This window comes from Heteronotia binoei, chromosome 18 (assembly GCF_032191835.1).
Source record: "Heteronotia binoei isolate CCM8104 ecotype False Entrance Well chromosome 18, APGP_CSIRO_Hbin_v1, whole genome shotgun sequence".
Classification (NCBI taxonomy): Eukaryota; Metazoa; Chordata; class Lepidosauria; order Squamata; family Gekkonidae; genus Heteronotia; species Heteronotia binoei.
The window spans coordinates 21,294,130-21,316,542 of NC_083240.1; the positions used below are offsets into that span (position 1 = coordinate 21,294,130).

A 22,413-nucleotide genomic window follows, 5' to 3' on the forward strand; every position below is an offset into this window, starting at 1 on the left:
TCTCCTCCATTAATCTATCTAATGTCCTTTTAAAGCTGTCTACGCCTGTGGCATTCCCAGTAGTAATGTATGGCTGTGAGAGCTGGACCATAAGGAAGGCCGAGTGTAGAAGAATAGATGCTTTTGAGCTGTGGTGCTGGAAAAGACTCTTGAGAGTCCCTTGGACTGCAAGAAGATCAAATCATTCAGTCCTAAGGGAAATCAACCCTGACTGTTCCCTGGAAGGTCAGATGCTGAAGCTGAAGCTCAAATACTTTGGCCACCAAATGAGAAGGGAGCACTCCCTGGAGAAGATCCCGATGCTGGGAAAGACAGAAGGCAAAAGAAGAAGGGGACGGCAAAAGATGAGATGACCGGACAGCGTTACTGATGTAACAAACACGAATTTGAGCAGACTTCGGAGGGCCTGGCGTGACTTTTGTCCATGGGGTCGCAAAGAGTCGGACTCGACTGTGCGACTGAACAACAACACGCCTGTGGCCGCCACCGCATCTTCTGGCAGCGAGTTCCACATTTTAATCACTAGAACTCCCTGGTCCTCTCTGCACCTACCGTGCAACACTTTGGTACCCTTTCCCCAGCTTCCCCCCGCTTTCTGCCCTGCTTCTTGCTGCTGCTGCTTAGACTCCACTCTCACTCGCCTGCCTCCCCTACTGAAATCCTTCTCAAAACAGGACTCTTCCAGGAGCAGCTCCTCTAGCTCTCTCTGCCGCTAGGGGCTGCCAGGGCGACCGCTCCCTCTGCAGCTCAAGGCTGTGGCAGAATTTAGAATGAGCTTCTCATCCAGCGCCACTAACAGCTTTTCATATACCTTGGGATTTTGGTGGGATCTCTCCGAGAGCTTGTGATTCGCGCTGCCTTTTAAAAATAGAACACAGTGGCAGGGCTATTCTTGATGCTGCTGTTTGCCTCCAACCCTCCCAGTTGTTAATTACACCTGGATTGCTGTTGAGTTTCCAATTAGATGTTTGTTTTGGAGAGGGATAGGGGCCTGCGGGCGGAAGGCCCAACATTACTCTGTTACAATGACAGGCTCTGCAAAGAACAACACAAATCCCACGCAGGAGGTTGGCGATGCCCTGCCGGCAACATCCTTTCCTTCCTTTCTCTGACCGCTCCGTTTTGGAGTCTGGCAAAGCCACAGACTGCACACCATTGCCATCTGCACGGCAGGGAACGCGGTGGCATTCAGTCAGCGGAATGGGAGCGGAAGCAAGAGGGAGCCGCTTCTCATACTAGTCCTTCTGGTCCGCGCTTTAATCTTCTTTGCCGTCTCAATCAGTGTCACTCCGCACAATTAGGCCTAATGGATCACAGCAGATCTGTGTGCTTAATGCAGTTCTCATTTCCCCGCCAGTTAGCAAATGATCATCTGGGACAGCAAAGCAACAAATCTCCAGATACAGGAACCTGTCTCAAAGCTTGGGTCACTTTGCCATTTCAATCGCAGGGAAGCTATTGACTTTAGACGGAAAGACCAGATAAGAACCATAATCAACCATTGGAGTAACCTTGCTGGATCAGAACAATGGGCCATCTCATCCAGAACTTCATTTCCACCAGTCACATACCACAGGGAAACTCCCAAGCAAGACCCATACACCATGGTTCTCCCACCACTGACTGTTCCGCAGCATCAGACAATTAGGCATTCTGCCACTGAACCTGGCAGTCCCACTGGACTATCGTAGCTACCAATAGGCCTGTCTTCCATAAACCTGTCCAACCTCCTTTAAATTCCATCTAAGTCTGTGGCTGTCACTACATCTTGTAGCAATGAGTTCCACCAGCCAACTACCACTTCCATAAAGCCAGTAAACAACATAAGGTCATCAAGGCCACGCAAGCACTACCTTTAAAGCTCTTTATGGCCTGGGACCTCAGGGACCATCTCTTCCCATGCAGGGCCAGCTACTGTTTGCCTGTGAGGTGGGTGGTGGGGCTGAGAGAGTCAGTTTGGTGCAGTGGTTAAGTGTGAGGACTCTCATCTGGGAGAACCGGGTTTCATTCCCCACTCCTTCACTTACAGCTGCTGGAATGGTCTTGGGTTAGCCATAGCTCTCGTAGGAGTTGTCCTGCAGTAAAGAGCTCTCTCAGCCCCACCTACCTCACAGGGTGTCTGCTGTGGAGGGGGGAGGTAAAGGAGATTGTGAGCCACTCTGAGACTCGGATTCAGAATATAAGGTGGGATAGAAATCCAATATCATCATCATCATCATCGCCTTCTTCTTCTTGACACCCCCACCTGCACACACACACATGCAAACTGAAGGCATCTGGAGCGAGGCCCTTGACACCATTGATCCAAACCTGTGGAACGTCCTACATGGTTATGTTTGCAGCTGCACTGTTCTTTCGGCTTTTCAAAAAGGATGCAAGAACTGCTCTCCCCAGAGCCCCTATGGATTCTGAGTGGGTCCCATAGCCTGTTCCTGACCCAGGCATGCCCAGTCTCATTCGATCTCAGAAGCTAAGCAGGGCCAGTGTTGGTTAGTGCTGGAATGGGAGACTGCTCAGTCCTTCCCAGGCAGTTGGTTTAATGCCCGTGGATTCTTGTGTTGCTGTGACCTTGCAAGCAACTCTGATGAAGGCAACAGGAACAGACTCTTCCTCAACTGAAAGTCACATTATGGCACCTTCCACACAGGGACGATACTCTGCGTGGCTCTTGCTGATGCCACAAACGCAGAAGGCATTTGCAATGGCCAAGAAGCTTATCCAACCAGGCTTGTGAAAAGATTGTGACGAAGCAGGTGGAAGCCCCAGAAGAGGACAAATAGAGGGCAGCATCATGGGGCCACTCCTCCAGAGCAGCACAGCTGGATGGAAACTGAGGCAAAACAAAGCATCCCTGTGGAAACAGCCTGTGTTGGCAACTTTGAACCTAGTATGTTTACTCGTACTTTATTTATTTACTTCATTTATACCCTGCTTTTCTTCCTAGTGGTGATCCAAAGCGGCTTACAACGTTCTCCCTGCCTCTGTTTTATCCTCACAAGCACTTCGTCGGGTAGGTTAGGCTGAGACTGGCCCAAAGTTACCCAAGCAAGCTTTCGTGGCAGTCACAATTCGAACCTGGATCTTCCAAATCGTGGTCTGACACCCTAATTGATACACCACACCGGCTCTCAGGTGCTCTCTTTTGGCATCTGAGCTCATTGCCATTTGCTCCTTCCCCCCCCCCCATCTCTTCTACAGAGATCTGATCTTACAAAAACGCAATGATCTCAAAAGGGGGCCAAAACAGCTCCCGTTCCTGCAGCCTTAACAAAGGCGACTGGGCACGATCTCCCCTCCCCATGGGCCTTCCAGCTAACATTTCTGCACAAAAGAAAAGGAATCAAGGCAGCCGAACGGTCACAGGTGCGGTCGCCGCAGTGAGGCTCAGCTGCTGGAAGCGTCCAAAAAAGCATCTGGCAATTACCAAACCACGACTCCAATTGAGAGCGCCCCATTTCATCCCCCAACACATGTTGTCACTCCTCTTTGCAGGTAAATGAGAAAATTGCAGTACTTTGCTACCTCTGGATGGCTGTTCAGTTCGTTTCTCCTCTCGCAACCCTCTGCAAGCCATTTACCTGTCATGGCTAATCATGGAGGACTCTGTCCAACTAGAAACTACAAGCGCATACACCACAGCTCGTGTGGGTGCACCAATGGAAATTGCGCATCGTTAACATGGCTGGCAATGAGACGCTGAACTGTGGTTGGGGGAGGGGGGGAAATCCCAGTGCCAAATGAGACTTTTGCAAAGGACGACAGATGTTGCTGGGACATTTGGAATGATTCGGCTGCCCAGCATATTTGCCCTGCTGAATTGTTTTGGCTGAGCCTTCAGCGCAACGTAACGGAACCATCCGGCCAATGCAACTGGATTGCCAAGACAAAAAGCCACCAAAATTCCACATTAAGCTTCATTAGGTTTTTCAAGGGGCTTCTTTTGGCTTGCCAGAGGCCCTGGGCTGTGAAACCTAAATCCAGACCAAGAAGCAGCAGCTCCTCAAATCAGGATTCTCATTGTTCGGTGGACTGAGCTGGAAGATTAGGAAGCTGGAGTGAGCAGGAGGAAGATACTGTGATGCATCAGGTTAGCATTTTCACCTCATCTTGGCCAGCACTCCTTCTTACTACTGTCTCACTGAGCTTTTGTATAGACAGATCACGTGATCCCTTACATGGTTTTCATGGTGTTTAAGGGAGACTACCTCCTTTCTTTCTTTCCCAGCAGAGAACTGGGCAGGATGGAGCCCACCGATCTACTGCCCATCTACCAGTCATGAGGTCCGATGCAGCACCATCCCCTTAAGAAGAGAAGCCATGTTGGATCAGGCCAATGGCCCATCCAGTCCCAACACTCTGTGGCCAAAAAAAATCAGGCACCATCAGGAGGTCCATCAGTGGAGCCAGGACACTAGAAGCCCTCCCACTGTTGCCCCCCCCCCACCCAAGCACCAAGAATACAGAGCATCACTGCCCCAGACACAGAGTTCCATCAAAATGCTGTGGCTAATAGCCACTGATGGACTTCTGCTCCATATGTTTATCCAATCCCCTCTTGAAGCTTGTAGCCGCCACCAACTCTTCTACTTTCTGAACCTGAATCAAGGTAGGTCTAATTCCTGAAAGTTCCCAATTCAAGCCCCAGAGTCCCTTCTGGTTTTGCTGCTACTATCTGAGATCTCTATAGCACAAAAAAACCCTGTCAAGTGAGAGTGCTGTGCAAAAGAGAGAAGCAAGCAAATAAGAACAAGGCTGCATGTAATCAATTAGCAAGAGTCTAGTACAGGAATGGTTCGACGGAACGGCAAGGCATCTTTCAAATTCACAGTTCTCACCTAAGTGGCATATTAAAGCCAAGCAGGACACGCCACAACAACTTACCTCCGTGGACAAATCCATGCATAGTGCAGTCAGATGGTCCCACAAGGTGGATCAAACTGGATTGACTGTGACCAACAGTATACAGCTCTATAGCAAGGAGAGTGGGAAAAAATTACAGACTATGAGGTGGTATTTCAAGACCTGACTGAAGGCATTCCCCAACTCACACCTACAAGCAGCTTGCAGAGGGATACTTCACATTAAACCTGCAAGATGGAATAAGATGAGAAGTCTCTCCGTAAAGCAGTGGCTTTTGAACCATCTTCCTAGGGAGGCTGGAGGTCTTTGTTAAAACACACAGTGGCAAGCAAGCATCTCTAAAAGATACTGCTGTCTGATTTTGCCATTGCAATTTCATTCCAGAGCAGTACTGGGCACCTCTGCAATAATCTAAAAGGCCAAACCAATGTTCCGCATGAACCAAGTCTGTGTCCTGCACATGTCCCAGACTGCTTCACAATGCACGAGACTTCTCAAATGGGCGCAGAAGAGTGGCCAGCAAGCAAATCTGTGTGAAAAGGGTTCATTGCGTGGGAAGGGTTCAGGTTTGAAAACCACTGCTTAAAAAGGACTTCGACACGCGCACTCTGACCCTACGAGCTTTGCCCACCCGGAACTCACAGCAGACTTGGCAGCCAAGTCAACAAAACCAGATCCTGTTTGTGAAGCTCAATGACCACCATTTGAAGGTTTTTGGGGTGACATCAGAGCTCAGCCCTGGGCATGTCAGAAGAGTTAAACAGGCCTTATATGTCCAAGTAGCATCACAGCCGACAGAAGAAGTGAACCGAGTCCTGATCCAATGTCTTCTAAAAGCAGCAGAGCTTGAAGTGACCTAACCCTGGCCAAAGTCTTCAATGCCAGCTCTCTTGGAAATTCAGTGCCTGCAGTACCAGCCCAGTTCCCGCCCCCTACATTTAAACTTTCCCATATCCCGTGTGGATTGCATCGTTTTAACAGCTTGAGATTTGAGAGGTCTGTTTGTGAATACTTTTTATTATTTTAAAACAGCTTATTTTTAGTACCTCATTTCCCCACCACCTGCTCTCTGATGTCCTTGAGCTACAAGTGCCGGACCGTTCAGCATACCAAGTACCTGCTCTGCCATTCGTTCAGCCACAATCCCTCCAGAGTTAGCTGATGGGTTAACTGATGCCAGCCCTGGCCCACCTGATCACATCAGATCCCAGAAGCTAAGCAGGGTCGAGCCTAGTTAGTACTTGGATGGGAGACCATTAAAGGAACACCAGGGCTGCTATGCAGAGGCAGGCAATGGCAAACCACCTCTGAATGCCTCTTGCCTTGAAAATCCCATGGGGGACGCCATAAATCAGCTGGGACTTGCAGCACAAAAAACAACCTGATGGCATAACCCTACACAACTGAAAGACACAGTGCTGGGCAAAAGCCCTGTCTGCCCCACCCACTTGATGGGCACCAAAGAAGGTGCTGGAGAGCCCTGTGACGCCCACAAGTGCACATTCGGGACCCCTGGGCTATAGAATACAGATCCGTCCCCATGGAACTTAGCCTAGCCCAGCATTACCCTGTCAGGTAAACAAAGAACTGGGAAAAACAGAAAACATTCAAAACCCACCCACCCCCATTACTGTTTAATCGACTGGAGTAGCCTTACCTTTTCTTTGCCTGTCTGTGAAGCAAGGAGAGTAACAGAAACAGATAGATAAGTGGTGTGCATTATTTACATCATAAGGCTGGAGAACAGGACTTTCTTACGTTCAGGCAACTCCCCTACTCTCCACCCCCCATATGCATCCAAGATTAAAGAACATGCCAATAAGCAGTGGAAAGGACCAAATGCAGCACACACCTCAGGTCAGGGACAGTTACAAGGAAACTTCACAGAGTATGAGCCAGTGAGCAACAATAGATCCCTGGAGGGCTAATATGGCTCCTCTGAGTGAAACTGCTTGCCCCGTGCACATAGAGGCAGAAAGTGGTGGCTGGGTAACAATTTGCTAGCATGTTGGATCAGGCCAATGGCCCCCCCTAGTCCAACACTCTGTGCCACACAGTGGTCAAAGTCCAGGTGACATCAAGAGTTCCACCAGCAGGGCCAGAACTCCAGAAGCTCTCCCACTGTTGCCCCCAAACACCAAGAACACAGAGCATTACTACCCCAGACATAGTGTTTCATCTGTACCTTGTGGCTAATAGCCACTGATAGACCTCTACTCCATATATTTATCTAATCCCCTCTTGAAGCTATCCATACTTGTAGATCCCACCTTTTCCTGTGGCAGTGAATTCCACATGTTAATCACTTTTGGGGTGAAGAATTACTACAGGGTTGAAGCTGAGATGCTGCCCTTCTTCTTGAGGTGGCCTTCAGCTAACTAGGCCTAAAATATTCCAGAGCATACTTAAAAAAATAGTCTGGTTAAAAACAACAGGGAGATGGTGAGACAAAACGTTATTCCAACCCACCGCTGCTCTATACCTAATCTCCACCTTGTGCTTGCCACAGTCTTTTCCCTTCTGGTTTATATATATTTTATTAGAGTTTTAAGAAATAGGACAAAGAAATACAGAAAGGGGAAGGGGAAAGGGAAGTAACATTATTTCGATATAAACTCTGCATCGTTCATTTACAAATGTTTCTCATAGTCTATAAAAGTTACAATCTTTGTATTATACCTAATAGTTTGCTAATATCAACACTAAAGTGTTCAAATTGAGGAATTACAAGTATGTGTCATATAAGAGTCAAATTTGTGTCTTCAACCATTCATAAAGGGGTTTCCAAAGGTACTCTTCATCTCGTATTAGTCTACTCTTAAGACGAAGTGCAAGGGCATCTGTTTCAGCTGTCTCTAATATTTTATGAATCAAGTCCTGCTTCTTCAGAGTTTCATGATGTTTCCAGGTTTGTGCTATCAAAAGTCTTGCCCAAGTAATAATATGTATCATCAAATGTTTGTCCTGTCTCGAAAGGTCCATCGGTAGAATACACAATAAGAAAAGTTCCTGTTTAAAGTGTATATGAAATTTCAATATCTTTTGTAACATATCATGTATCGTAATCCAGTACTTTTTCATCACCCCATATGTCCATCACACATGATAAAACATGCCAACATGGGAAATACATTTCCAACACTTGTTAGATACAGTAGAATACATTTTAGACAATTTCCACCAGGCTGTCTCTTCCTTTGAGAACACACGCATAGCTGGTCTTGAGGACAAAAGGAGATTGAGGAAGAATCGCACTGCTACAGGACCAACCCTAAATCAGACTTTTCCCTGCAGCCGCTGTGGCCGGACCTGCCTGTCCCACATTGGTCTTGTCAGCCACCAGCGAGCCTGCAGCAAACGTGGACTATTGCACCCTTCTTAAATCTTCGTTCGCGAAGCCAAGCCGAGAGAGAGAGAGATATACCATCTATAAAACATTTTATAAATATTTTCTTTAAAGGTAATAGCTCTGGTAAGTTTTATAAGTGCTTTCCACAATGTTTATCACACCCCTATTTCAATATTATGGCCCAAATTTTGCACCCACTTTATCATAGTATCTTTCACTTCTTCATCTTGTAGCTTCATTTGAAGAAGCACTGAATAAATTCTCTTTATTAGATGTTGGTGTGGACCCAAAATAATTTTATCAAAACGTTGTTGATCAGCAATAAATCCTGTTACTTTGTCTCTATCATATCTTGACTCTAGCTGAAGCCTGGTCCACCAGTCGAGAGTAACATTGTAAGTCAATAACTCTTGTGTTTTCAGTTCATCACTAGTCTTCAACAGTTCTTCATATGTATCATATCTGATGACAGCAGTGTTGGTTGAATAAAAGCTTCAGTTGGTGAGACCCACTTAGGGACCTTGTTGTAAATTTTTGGTTTTAACCTGGACCACACCTGACTAAGAGACCTTCTAATTAAATGAGTGTTGAAACATTTTTGAGTATCTGTTTTCCGGTACCACAGGTACGAATGCCATCCCTTAACAAGATCATGACCCTCTAATGTTAACAATCTCCTATTTTTTAATAGTATCCAGTCTCTCATCCATGTTAATACACAGGCTTTATAGTATAATTGCCAGTCAGGAAGGGCAAATTCTGCCTTTTCTTTGGAGTCTTGAAGCGCTTTCAACTTGATTCTTGGGTTTTTGTTCTGCCAAATAAAACAAGTAGTTAGTTTATTTAACTCTTGAAAGAACACCTTCGGTAACACTATAGGAATAGTTTGGAAAAGAAAAAGCATCCTTGGCAGTATGTTCATTTTAATTGTTGCTATTCTTTCCATTAACGAAATACTCAAGTCTTTCTATGTTTCCAAATCTTTTTTTATTCCCTTAATTAGTTTTTCATAGTTCTTTTTATATAAGGTACTTACTTTATTAGTAAGTTGAATACCCAAATATTTGACTTTCTTCTCATATGCAAATCTTGATTCTTGTTGAAAGCTCTTAATGTTCACCTCTAAACGAAAGTCCCTTAATATTAGAGTCTTCTCTGATATGATTGTTCAGTGTTTCCAGCGTAAGAATAAATAGTAAGGGGGACAAAGAACAGCCTTGTCTTGTACCTTTCTGAATATCAATAGAATCAGTTAAATCTCCATTTATTACAACTTTTGCTTTTTGCTAAGAATCGATAGCTTGAATATTCTTAAGGAAATCAGTTCCACAGTTCATAAACTCTAATTGTTACAGCATAAACTGCCAATTAAAGTTATCAAAGGCCTTTTCCGCATCTAAGAAAATTAATGCCATTTGTTTATCAGGGTGGGCTTCATAGTACTCCAAGATGTTGCATATAACTCTCACATTATCGCTCAGATGTCTTTTGGGAAGGAAATCTGCTTGGTCTGGATGGATAATTTCCACAAGTACCCTCCTTAATGCGTTGAGCTACTATAAATGCAAAAATCTTATAGTCCACGTTTAACGAAGAGATTGGTCTGTAATTTTTAATCTCTTTTAAGTCTTTTGCCCCTTTAGGAATCAGCGAAATGCAGGCTTCTTGCCAGGAAGGTGGCATCTAATGTTCATCTCCTATTTTGTCTAACAGCAGCTTGTAGGGGAGAGTTAAACAATCTTCAAAAGTTTTGTAATATTCTGCTGGTAGACAATCAGGACCTGGTGCTTTATCATCTTTTTATAATCTTATAGCCTCCACCAATTCATTCATTGTTATAGGATCATTCAAATTTTTTTTTGTTCTTTAGAGAAGGGTTGAAGACAGTTTTGAACCAGGTATTCTTTCACAGCTTCCTTGTCTACTTTTACGCCTTTGTAGAGATGTTTGTAAAAATTCCCTATTATCTTTGCCATTTCCTTGTTTGTGAATCTTTCTATGTTATCGCTTCCTCTGAGGGATATGATAGTTCTTTTCGTCTGTTCTTTTTTCAGCCTGTACGCCAACCATCTACCTGGTTTGTTAGCATTTTCAAAATAATTCTGTTTAGCAAATTTCAATTTCTTTTCTACTTTGTCCATCAGTAAGAGATTAAGTTGATGTTGCAGGAATTTAATATTAGTTAGCAGTTTTGTTGCAAATGATTCTTGTTTAAGTTCTTTTTCTGCTTTGCTCAATTTCAGATTTAAATCTTAAATTCGGTTTATTCTTTCTTTCTTACGTTTAGCTGCAAACCTAATAGCTAGTCCTCTAAAAAAGCTTTACTTGTATCCCAGACTGTTTGAATGGTTACTTCATGATCTATATTTTGTTTAAAGAAGAAGTCGAATTCTTTTTTTGTTTCCTGTACAAAGTCTTTGTCCTTCAGCAGCTTTGCATTTAAATTCCATCTTCCTCTCCTTCTTACATCATTTAAGTTGATAGTTAAGACGCTATGATCTGATATTACTCGTGGGTGAATATCCGCCTGGTCAAAGTCTTTCATCAAACCTGTTGACAGCCAACACATATCGATTCTAGACCAGGACTGATGTCTGTGGGAAAAATAAGTATAATCTCTTGATGAAGGAAATCTTGTTCTCCAAGCATCCACAAGATTTAACTTATCTGCTAATTTCAGGAAGTAGATAGGTAGCGTCATTCCTTTGGATTTTGTTTGGGGAGAGGCCTTCCTGTCAAGATCTTTATTAAAAATAGCATTAAAGTCACCTACTACACAGTACTCATCATAGTCCAAATTCAATATCTTTTGATAGAGATTCTGATAGAAATTTTCTTGACGATCATTAGAGGCATATATATTGGCCAATAAGACCTTTTCCCCTTCTAAATTTATCTCCAAAAATAACATTCGGCCATCCTCTGAAGCAAGTAAAACTTGCGGATTAAACTTGTCTTTGATATAACAGGCCACATCTCTTTTTTTGTTGTTGTTGTTTAGGATCTGAGGCAAAAAAAGCCATTCCCAATTTTTTATTTTGCAATAATTTTTGGTCTTTCTGGATTATGTGTGTCTCTTGTAGACAAATTACATCTGATTTGAATTTAGATAGATACGTGAAGATTTTCCTTCTTTTAGTCGGGGAGTTGAGACCATTTACATTGAGAGAAAGTATCTTGATTTGTTGTTTGGCCATTATGATGACTTCTTATTACTAGCTTTGATTTCCCTAAGCTTTTGGGCTCTTGTTTTACAGCCGGTTCGCTCCTGATCCAGCTCTTTCTCTTCCTCTGGTTCTGATTGACTGCTGACTTCCTTCTCATCATGTTCTTCTCCTTTCTCTTTATTTTTCTTCTCTTTGCCAGCGTATTTCTCTAAAAAACGTTCTGCTTTATGAATTGAAGTGATTCTGTGTCTTTTCCCTTCATATGTAAAGATCAGGCCTTCTGGGTTAAGCCAGGTGTAAGGTATTTCATTTTCTCTTAGAAAGGAACTTAGTTCTTGATATTCTCTTCTCTTTTGTCTCATTGGTTAAGGAACTTCTTTCAGCACTCTTATATCCACACCTTTTATCAATATTGGAATTTCTTTGCTCGGTTTAAGAACCAGGTCCCTAACTTTACACCTAGCAAACCTGACATGCATTTCCCTAGGAAGTGCCCTTTTTCGAACAAATGCAGAGGAAACCCGAGTAGCACAATCTATTTCATATCTCATATCCAAGTGTTCATCTTGCAACATTTCAGATAAGGCCTCAGACATTGTTCTACAATATCTTCTGATTTATCTTCTGGAATGTTCTGAAATTTCAATATATATGCTGCCCTCTCCATTTCCAGTTGAAAGGTTCTAGATTCTACCATATTTTGTTTTTTCTCTAGTTGTTCAACTTTGAAATCTGTCTTCACCACCTTTGTATCTAGAGCCTTCATCAACTTATTGGTTTCAGTTGTTTGGTTTTTGCATTCCTTTACATCTCCTTGAACTTGTTGCATTTGTTCACCTAAAGTTACTACTTTGGCAGATAAGTCTGCCAATGTCAATGTCAATTGTAGATCTTTGTCAATGTCAATTGTAGATCTTTAATTTCTTCCAGTAAATTGTGAGTGACCAATTTGGCAGGGCCAGTCTGGGAGCCTGGAGATGGTATATTAGTTTTGATCATTGTGGCAAAGATTGATAAATCAATATACACAAGAGAAGGCTTAGTAAGGTAGTCTGGGCTTTAAAAGCTACACAATATCTTATGTTTGTGATGATTCCCCCCACTTTAACTGAGAGGGATTCCCTCAATACAGAAGGAATGTTTACCTTTAATCAAAATTTGTTATGGAACACAGTGTACTGTGACAGCCCACAATATCCTTTATAAGCAGATCAGGTACTAAATTCAACAATATTTTTCCAGTGATGAGATACACACCAGTAAGCCACCACCCCAAACAACCCAACCACATATATAGCTGGTGTTAAGATGCACAAATCTTATGGAAACATACAGTTCTTGTTATGTAGCCAGAGAAAAAGTGCTAGACAAAATAAAGTCCTTTATATCAGCTGCACAGAAAGACAGAACAAAAAACAGTCTCACCCACAGAATCCGCCTTCCCAACAAGTTCAGCTCCACTTGTAAGGAGAGTGTTTACAAGAATCCAAAGAGCAATAGTATTTGTATCAAAGTGTCAAACTGCAAAAAATCCAAATTGCATTAACCAAAAGGCGTCCACATTTGTAGAAGCTGCTCCTGGAACCCAGAGGCCAAGTAACTTTTGTTTTATATCCAAATTTTTATAATCCAGAATCCTTGGAAAGAAAACTGAATGAAACTGTAATCCACAGCAAGGAAGGCAGCTCTTCTCAGATTGTAACAGTGTAGCTGTTGAAAATTGACACCACCAGACAAAAAATGCAGAAATATCAATCTTCGGCAGGAGAAGAGCCGGGCATGCCCTAAAAACTCTTCTCTCACCCCTTCTCTAATAAATCAATAACTTCCTAACAAAAGCACACACATCCAACATGGGGGACTTCTTCAATTTACGTGAAATCTCACCGGAGACGTTTAAAAGCCGAGAGCAGCGAGGTAAGGGGGTATAGCCCCTCCCTCTTCCCCCTTTTCTGCAACCATCTCAGTTTCTCCCCCTTAACAAAACTTATCCTCCTTGAGTTATAAATCCATAAGCAAAGCAAAACAGAAGTTAAAAAGTTCAGTTCTTGTAGAGGCAAGAAATTAGGCTGCAAAGATGCAGACAAACTAAGAAGTATAAGTCTGAAAACAGTCCGGAAGTCACCTCTTGTCCAAGATGGTGATCAGGCGATCTCGGTGAAGGAGCTTCGTGGCGACTGGAGACCTGTGGACCAAACCGCCGCTCAGATCAATGTCTCCTGTCAAGCCACCTGCTGGGGGGGGGCCTTTGCCAAGGCTTCCCCTTCAGTCCCACGGGTGGGGGGCTGTCCAATCACCTGATTCAGGACCGTTCGCAGGAGAGCTCCCCACGAACGTGTCCCGCAGTGAGGTGCCAATTCCGGTCTCCTAGTCTTTTCCCTTCTAAAGTGCCCATTCCAAACAACTTCAACTGGCTTGGATACTGGCTGAAAGAGGTACTCTCCACCAGCCTGCAAGGACCAATGTCCACAATTCACCAGTGCACATGCTCCACCAACGGCAGCTTGAAAGCTAGCAAGTAAAAGGATACGTACTTTCACATGTGCCAAATAATGCATTTTCAATTCACTTCCAACGCACTTTATGGATCACTTGCAAGGGGATTTTGCCATTCCACACAGTAAAATCTAGTTGCAAAGTGCAATGAGTGTGGATTGAAAGTGCATTCTTCAGCGACTTGTGTGAAAGTGCAGCTCATCTCCAAGACTATATTTTCTTGTTTGCTGGGTGGATGTTAGATTTTCTCCTTAATTGTAATCCTAGATGTCCAAGTGACTCTCCAGTAGAAGAAAAAGGGCATAAGGGCAGAGGATGTCATTCCCTGCTCAAAACAGCCAGGAAGATAATTGGATAAAAATACAATGATGTAGGAAATTAACCAAAGTGCCTTTACCACAAGCTCTCTGATGACAATCTATATTCTTCCGCTTAAAAGGTAACCTGAGAAAGCAGAAAAGGCTGCCGTGGGCCCCAGGGATACGGCAGGCTCTATTGATCAGAGAGCCATTTGTGGTTGCTCATCCATCACTTGCTTGGCAATGAACAGTTTGCAGTTGGAAATGATATTCCCCAGGCTCTTCGGCAAATCAGATGAGCAACTACCCTCCCCTCTTCTTTTCGGCATCCTGGGAAATGTGAAAATGAAAACTGCCAACACATCTTCCCCTTCGATTTCTCTCTAGGTCAGGGGTGGCCAAATTGTGGCTTGGGAGCCACAGGTGGTTCTTTCACCCATATTGTGTGGCTCTCGAAGTCCCCGGTGCCATGTCGGGAGAAGGCATTTGTCTCTTTAAATAATTTCTGCAAGCCAAGCCTGCCAGCGGTGAAGTTGCTTTCTCTCCACCTCTTCCTCCTCCCCCCCCCCCCCAACTATTTGTTTTCTTTCCAGCTTTCTTTCCACCTTTTCTTCTTTCCGGCTCTCAGGCATCTGACATTCATGCCTTTCAGCTCTCAAACATCTGATGTTCATATCTTGCAGCTTTCAAATATCTGACATTGATTTTATGTGGCTCTTATGTTAAGCAAGTTTGGCCACTCCTGCTCTAGGTTATATGTGCTGGGTCCCACCAGCTGTTCCTCTTGCGTCTTGCTTTCTACACATGTCATCCTTGCTCCAGCTGTTCTCCTCAACCACCTTTGGTAACTTCTCAGTTCCTGGCTTATGCAAGACCAAGCATGGAATTTGGATAGGAAATCCAACCGTTGGATCTGCTGCATCTTGGGATATTCTGTTTTAACATTGGTCAGAGTGGGCCTGACCTGGATAGCCCAGGCTGGGCCGGTCTCATCAGATCTAGGAAGCTGAGTAGGGATGGCCCAGGAAAGTATTTGGAGGAGAGACTTCCAAGGAATACCGTGTCTTGGAGACAGGCAATGGCAAGCCACCTCTGTGAATGTCTCTTGCCTTGAAAATCCTACTGGGGTCACCGTAAGTCAATTGTGACTTGTCCTTTCCATCACCAGAATGAGGATGGGCATTTTATGCCACGTTTCCCTAAGGTTAACGTGTCAATGTATTTTGTGATTCAGTGTGTGAAATAACTGACAGCTCTACATCAGGAAGGGGATAAATCTCAACCCCACCACCAAAATCTCACGGTGTTATCCAGTGTTCCCTCTAAGCTGAGTTAATGTGAGCTAGCTCACAGTTTTTTTAGCCTCCAGCACACACATTTTGGTCTTAGCTCAAGAAGGAAGGCCACAGAGCAAACTAATTGATGCAGTAGCTCACAACTTTAATGCCAGTAGCTCACGAAGTAGAATTTTTGCTCACAAGACTCCACAGCTTAGAGGGAGCATTCGCTCAAACGGGAGCTGACATACATTTCAAAGTATCAGAACATGTTGCATGCAACAGAAAGAATCCTGGAGCCAATCCATGGCTGTCAGTGGCTGTATCCAAATCCAGATGTGCAGATGGAGTGGTTTCTAACTACCCACAGCTGGGGACTAGGATTGCCAGGTCTACCTTGGCCACTGGCAGGGGATAGGAGGGGAAGGGTTGCTAGATCCAAATTGGGAAATTCCTGGAGATTTGGGGATGGAGCCTGGGGAGGACAAGGGTCACAGTGGTGTACAACACCACAGTGCCCACCCTCCAAAGCATCCATTTTCTCCAGGGAAACTGATCCCTGTAGTCTGAAGATGAGCCATTATTCTGAGGCATCAAGTCCCACCTAAAGGGTGATATCTCCAGCTAGAACTGAGGGCTTGCTGCAGCAAGCAGAAGATCTTTGCTCTACTGACCAAGCAAAACACAAGATGTGGGTAAATCACATATAAAAACAGGCCTGGTCAATCCAGAGGCTCTGTAGGGCTTTCTGATCACTGACAAAACAAACACTCCTAATACACCTGCATAGATCTCTGAGCCTTAGGCCCGCAGAACCCCAGGCAGTTCATCCGGCTTTAGGTCACAACATACCTTCATCTGGAATGTGCTGTTGTAATGCGGAGAGCAGACAAAACCCCCCAGTTTTTATATGGAATGTGCAGTCTATTTGACATCATGTCATCTCCAGACACAGGCAAGAAGTGCCGCTCATGAAAAACTGACAGCCGTGTCCCAATTCTTAATCTGCTAACAAAGGAAGCCCGCTGCCATTCTCCAGAAACCGTATTTTTAAAAGCCCCCTGGACTCTACAAAGAAACCGAGGAGAGCTCGCTTGCCCTTTGTGATGGGTTGCTAGGCAACCGCAGCACCAATTCTGTGTGCTGTTCCGTGTTCTAAAAGGTAGCTAAAATTAAGCTGGGGAGGGGGGAGAGAGAGGAAAGGGGCCCCATTCGGAATGATAAAAATAGCCTCACAGGTCACCTCTTTCATAACTCCTACCTTGGCGAGGCGGCAAGTTCATTTGGTCATGTGTTCTGATAGCATTCTCGACTTAAAAGAAGAGCACAGATTTGCCGGTGTTTGCTGTTTTGCAAAGAGTCCCGCAGAATGGTCTTTCTTAATCTGTTGGTGGGGCCCATGTTTCTGGGTTGCATGTGCACTACTGCAAGATGCCTGTAAACACCAATGCGCGGGCAATCTATGCACTAAAATGGCTGGTTTTGGGCCTTCAGGAGTATTCCCATTGGCAGGAGGGAAGAGGCTCTGGAAGAACCGCCTCAGGAGCCAGAGGCTTCAAAGCGAGTTATGGATTCCACACAGGAAAAGCAGATGTGCTTCTTTTGACGCATCCTTTAGAAGAGCCTTCCAAGCTCACTCACCATTTTTACAACTTGGGATGCGCAACTGTCCACTAATGGGTGTCCTGGGGATTGAAAACACTCCCTGCAATTGGTCTAATACGGGCACTGAAAACACATCTGCGCTTGGTGGTGGCTCCCTGGATTGAGAGTGCTACCATGACTGGGTGCTCAGCTGAACCTGTAAAACTGGGGTCCAGCATACCACTGGCTGTGTAGAAGGAAATGTTTATGGTGCTTGACGTTTCTCTTTCTTTTTCTTCTTTGGCTCCTAAGAAGAGGACACCTGATGTTTGGACTTGGGTGATTTAGGCTTTTGGCTTGGTTAGCTGTTTTGGGCCCCCAGCAACTGTGTGAAGAGGCTGGAGAAGCAATATCGAAAGAGCTAAGACGGAGTGAGCAGGTTTCGTTGAGTGGAGAATGCAAAATGGTGTCAGATTCTGACAAAAAGCTCATTCTCAGAGCTGCTTAGAAGTCTCATGGATTAATTGCAACACACCCACGTTGCAGAAAAAGAAGCATTCCCAATCACAGGATGCCGCTACTCCAGGCCTACTTAGCCCCAGTATATATATATTGGCCACAGTGTATGTGTGTGTGTGTGTGTGTATATGTATGTGTGTGTATACACACACACACACACATATTGGCCACTGTGTGACACAGAGTGTTGGACTGGATGGGCCATTGGCCTGATCCAACATGGCTTCTCTTATGTTCTTACTTCCTCCAGGAGTAGACCTCATGCTTGTAAGGCACCAAGAGAACAGGGGCAGCCCACTTGCTCCTCCATATGCATTGATTTGTGCACAGTGGGCTTGAATGAACAAAAAAGAGATTTTATTACTCCGTGGTATTAAAAAAAGGGAGAAAATGACGGTTTTCCTTACCAAGATCACTCAGCGCTTTGACTAAGTCAGGGGTGGCCAAACTGTGGGTTAGGAACCACATGTGGCTCTTTCACACATATTGTGTGGCTCCTGAAGCCCCCATTGCCCCATTGGCCAGCTTGGAGAAGGCATTTCTCTCTTTAAATCACTTCTCCAAGTCAAGCTAGCCGGCAGCTTGGAGAATGCCTTTAAAGTTAAAGTTGCTTTCTTTCCACCTCTCCCTCTCTTCATCTATTTTCCTTCCTCCCTCCCTCCCCAGATGTTCATGTCTTGCGGCTCTCAAACATCTAACATTAATTCTATGTGATTCTTACATTTAGCAAGTTTGGCCACCTCTGGACTAGATGAGCCCAACAAAGCTCACATCGGGAGAAGCCTTTTGCTGCAGCTCAAAGCAGACGTCCCGGTTTACAGCCAGAAGTCTGCTACCCTGCTGCCATGTCTGGAATGAGCTTTGTGAAATGCCCCAGGACTGTAGCAGAGTTCAACTCTGTAAGGGCCGCAGCAAGAAAAAGGACGATTTTAATACACTCGAAGAACGAAAGGCAGGTTAGAAATAAAACTACACATCATCACAAATCCACCACACTGGGATAGCAAAGGTTGGTTGTTGGGAGGCCAAGGGAGCCATGAAGAAGCTGGTCCCAAGAGAACAGATTCTGACTAGCCTTGTAAAAACTTCTAATAGCTCCCATTCCCCTCCTTACACTCCTCACGCCAACAACAAAACTGAAATAGGATAGGAAAGTAACTCCACTGCACCTCTTAACAGTGCTTTTTGAACATCCCAATGCGGCTGCTATCAAAGTGTAGTTTATTCATAGGATTCTTCAGTAACAGGTCTTCCTAGATTGTAAACAACACCACCCCCATACAAGACTATTCAGATAACAACCTTGTGAAGACAGCCTTTACTTGGCGGGAAGATTTTTTCGGTGTCCTCTAACCCCACGTGATACTGATGATTACATAGAAACAAAGGAACACAGAAATGGAAGGGACCCCAAGGGTCATCTAGTCCAACCCCCTGCACAATGGAGGAAATTCACAGCTGCTTCCCCCCCACTCCCCCAGTGACCCCTGATCTATGCCCAGAGGACATTTCAATTCACTGCACCCCAGGACTGAGTATCATCATAAGAATGAACATACTTTTCATGTCAGTATCCAGCTTAGGCTGGAGGGCCAAGGAAACTAATCCTTCAGCACCAAACTGAGTGTAGTTTTTATAAGATTGCTGTATGTTTTAATGCTTTAATTATGTAAACTATGTGAAATGTTTAAATTTTAACTATGTAAACTGTGTGAAATGTTTACATTTTTTATATTCTTATGTTAGATTTTATATGCTGTAAGCCGCCCTGAGCCACCTGGTGGGAAGGGCGGGATACAAATTACAAATAAACTAAACTAAAAACTAAACTCTAGCAAGTTGGGGTTTTGTATTCTTTCCTGGCCAGCTGAGGATGCTGGGATAAACAGCACATTATCATTTTAAGAAATAAGTTCCTTCTGAAAGGAAATGAATGAAGTCACTTGGGCTGTCTTTCTTTTGGGTTTTCTTACCTGGATTGATAACTGGCTGGATGACATCCCCATTCCTCTCCTTGGTTTCGAAACGTTCCAGCTTCTGCTCCTCGTAGCGTCTCCTTCCTTCCTCTTCCTGCTCCTTCCCTGCATACTGACAGGAAGCAGAAGGACCATCTGCTTATTCCAGGTGGTCTATCAAAGCCAGAAGCCAGAGCCAAGGAATGCCTCCCCCACTTTGCTGTTAACCGTTCGCCCTGGCCTTACGAACTTCCATCGCAGACAAAAAGGAACACCCCAGGGCCGACGTTTAATTACAGAACTCTTGGAACGCTACCATCTTATCAAGTTTCATAAGCATTTACCGACAGACACATTTGAAGATGTTGGGTTGGATATTATTGACCCGGAACAGAGGAAGTTTGGGAAATAGACTCCTCACCCTATTCTGGTCATGGAAGACAGCACATGACCCAGAATCAAGAGCCAAGAGGATAGCAGTGCTCTCGGCTGGAGGACTCTGGCAACTTCCAGACCCTACCGCTCTCTGGCACCAGCTGGAAGAAACCACTGAGTCTTTAGGACAAGATGAGTCATTATCACCACAGGTGGCAAACAAACATATCCTCTTCGCTCCCCAGCCCCATTTCTCAACAACGACAGACTTCAGCTGTTGTCAATCTGAATCGTGGATGCGAAACAAAACCACACGCAAATAAGCGTATGACGTACACAGAGGTATCGAACTGGACCAAGGAGAACACGAACGGCTCCGCTTGTCCTTACGAGTATGTCAACAACCCCACGTTCCAGCGTGCCTTACCTGAATGGGGGGGACTTCCAACACTTTGTGCACGTTCTGAAGAGCAAGAGGCACGTACCACAGGGTAGCTTTATTCGTCACCTTCTTCACACCTTTGGAGGGGGGAAAATGATACATAAGTGCATTGCTGGGTGGGAGGTGAAAATGGGGAAGTTCTTTTAGGACATGTGCACTCTTTCAGGCTCATCAAAAACGTTATGTTAACGCTTAGTGGGATGTATTGAAGAACACCCCCCCACCAGTCAGCTGGACCCCACCAGTATAAATGCTAGCTCTGCAAGGTCGCTTTTCCTTGCTGCTCTGCTCCCCTTCCAGAGTTTGCTTTTTGATTGTTTGTAAGCCAGAGGGCAGGCGCCCAAGGCCCTGGACTGACATCCAAGACACCTGCCGTTTGAAAAGTGGGCTATATTTTTTAAAAAGTCCACATCGGAGAGAGGACCTTTGTTTTTTCTATTAGAGAGGCATAGGTCTAGCCTTGGGACTGCAGAGAAAAGACTCCAAAAAGGAGGGAAAACTCCAATACCAAACTCAGCAGCCAGATTTCAGCAGTGCTCACCGTGGGTTCCTCGCCCACCTGCAATCCCGGTTTTGGAAGAGTGGGCACGATATAGTACCAGGCAATTAAATGCTGCCTGCACTGTAAGCTTGCTCCTCATATTTTAAGTGGTCTATTTGCCCTTTAGAGGGGGAAATTTAGGGCAGCACACAGACATTAGTATCTATACATCACAGGTCCCTAATGTGGCTATGTGCTTGCTGATACGTTTCTTTGCACTTAAGTGTTTCCAGAAAGCGGGTGGGGCTGGGTGGGGCTCCTCCCAATTAGGGCTTCTGATTGAATCCACAGATTAAAATAACACTATTTTGGCAGCAGCTGCCACTGCCGTGCTGATTTCATTCTCTCCCACTCTCCTTTTGCCCAGGTGAGGGAGCGGGGAGGCTTTCCTCTTGAGACCCAGTTCGGTGTAGTGGTGAAGTGCACAGACTCCAATCTGGAAGAACTGGGGTTGATTCCCCACTCCTTCATATGCAGCCAGCTGGGTGACCTTGGATCAGTCACAAGTTCTCTCGGAGCTATTCCTCTCAAGAGCAGATTTCGCAGAGCTCTCTCAGCCCCACCTACCTCACAGGGTGTCCGCTGTGGGGAGGGGAGGGGAAGGGAAAGGCGATTGTAAGCTGCTCTGATACTTCAAGTGAAGGGCAGGGTATAAATCCAATCTCGTCTTCTTCTCCTGTAGCAGCCTTTTTTTGTGGCAGAATTCCAAATGTACCCACTGGTTGGTGGGTACATTTGGAATTTTTTTAAAAAGGTTGGTGGCCCCTGCTATCAATGTTCCCTCTAAGCTGCAGAATCTTGTGAACAAAAATTCTGCTTTGTGAGCTACTGGCATTAAAGTGGTGAGCTACTGCATATACATTAGTGTGCTCTGGGGTCATCCTTCCTGAGCTAAGAGAAAAATGTGTGAGCTGAAGGCTAAAAATCTGTGAGCTAGCTCACGCTAACTCAGCTTAGAGGGAACACTGTCTGCTATACATGTTCGTCCTTCCCCTTACTTAAAAAACAAACAAAACTGAAAACGGTTGTAAAACTGGTGTGGAAATCTCCGTGGTGGACAGGGAAGAAGTGTGGTGGTGACATCCTGCGTATCCTTCAGCAGGCACCTTTCATAACTATCCTTCACAGCCACTTGGTCGACAGCTTCGACCCGAAGAAGGACAAATGTGGACAAGCAGCTTTTCAAAGCTCTGGCCTGAAGCAGGAACAGGTCTATTTTTACTCAGCATGGCGAGGATGCTTTCCAAACTGGTCTTGCTGCTTTTGCTTGTTCTCAGCCTAAGAAGATCAAATGGGCAAGGTGTAGCTCCTTGCTGGAACACCTCCCCCCTCCCCAATTACAGACAGAAGCAGAAAAAAATATTCAAAACAGAAGAGTTGGGTTTTGTGTCCTGTTTTTCTCTACCCTAGAGAGTCTCAAAGTATCATCCAACTGCCTTTCCTTCCTCTCCCCACAACAGACACCCTGTGAGCCAGGTGGGGCTAAGTGAGTCCAGAAAGAACTGTGACTGACCCAAGGTCACCCAACAGGCTTCGTGAGGAGGAGTGG

The 22,413-nt window shown here is 44.9% G+C and overlaps 1 protein-coding gene across 3 annotated transcripts in view; it reads right to left on the minus strand.

The window, feature by feature from the left end:
* Positions 1–22,413, minus strand: part of ACOT7 (acyl-CoA thioesterase 7) — an 84,845-nt gene that overhangs the window by 36,090 nt on the left and 26,342 nt on the right. For 2 of the 3 annotated variants that reach the window (XM_060259041.1, XM_060259043.1), the window contains exons 4-7: positions 20,309–20,400; positions 19,525–19,639; positions 6,518–6,532; positions 4,882–4,968 (exon numbers count right to left, since the gene is read on the minus strand). In XM_060259041.1, coding sequence (XP_060115024.1) covers positions 4,882–4,968; positions 6,518–6,532; positions 19,525–19,639; positions 20,309–20,400 — 309 coding nt within the window. The remainder of the gene's footprint in view (positions 1–4,881; positions 4,969–6,517; positions 6,533–19,524; positions 19,640–20,308; positions 20,401–22,413) is intronic. The other variant, XM_060259042.1, reaches the window with a different exon arrangement.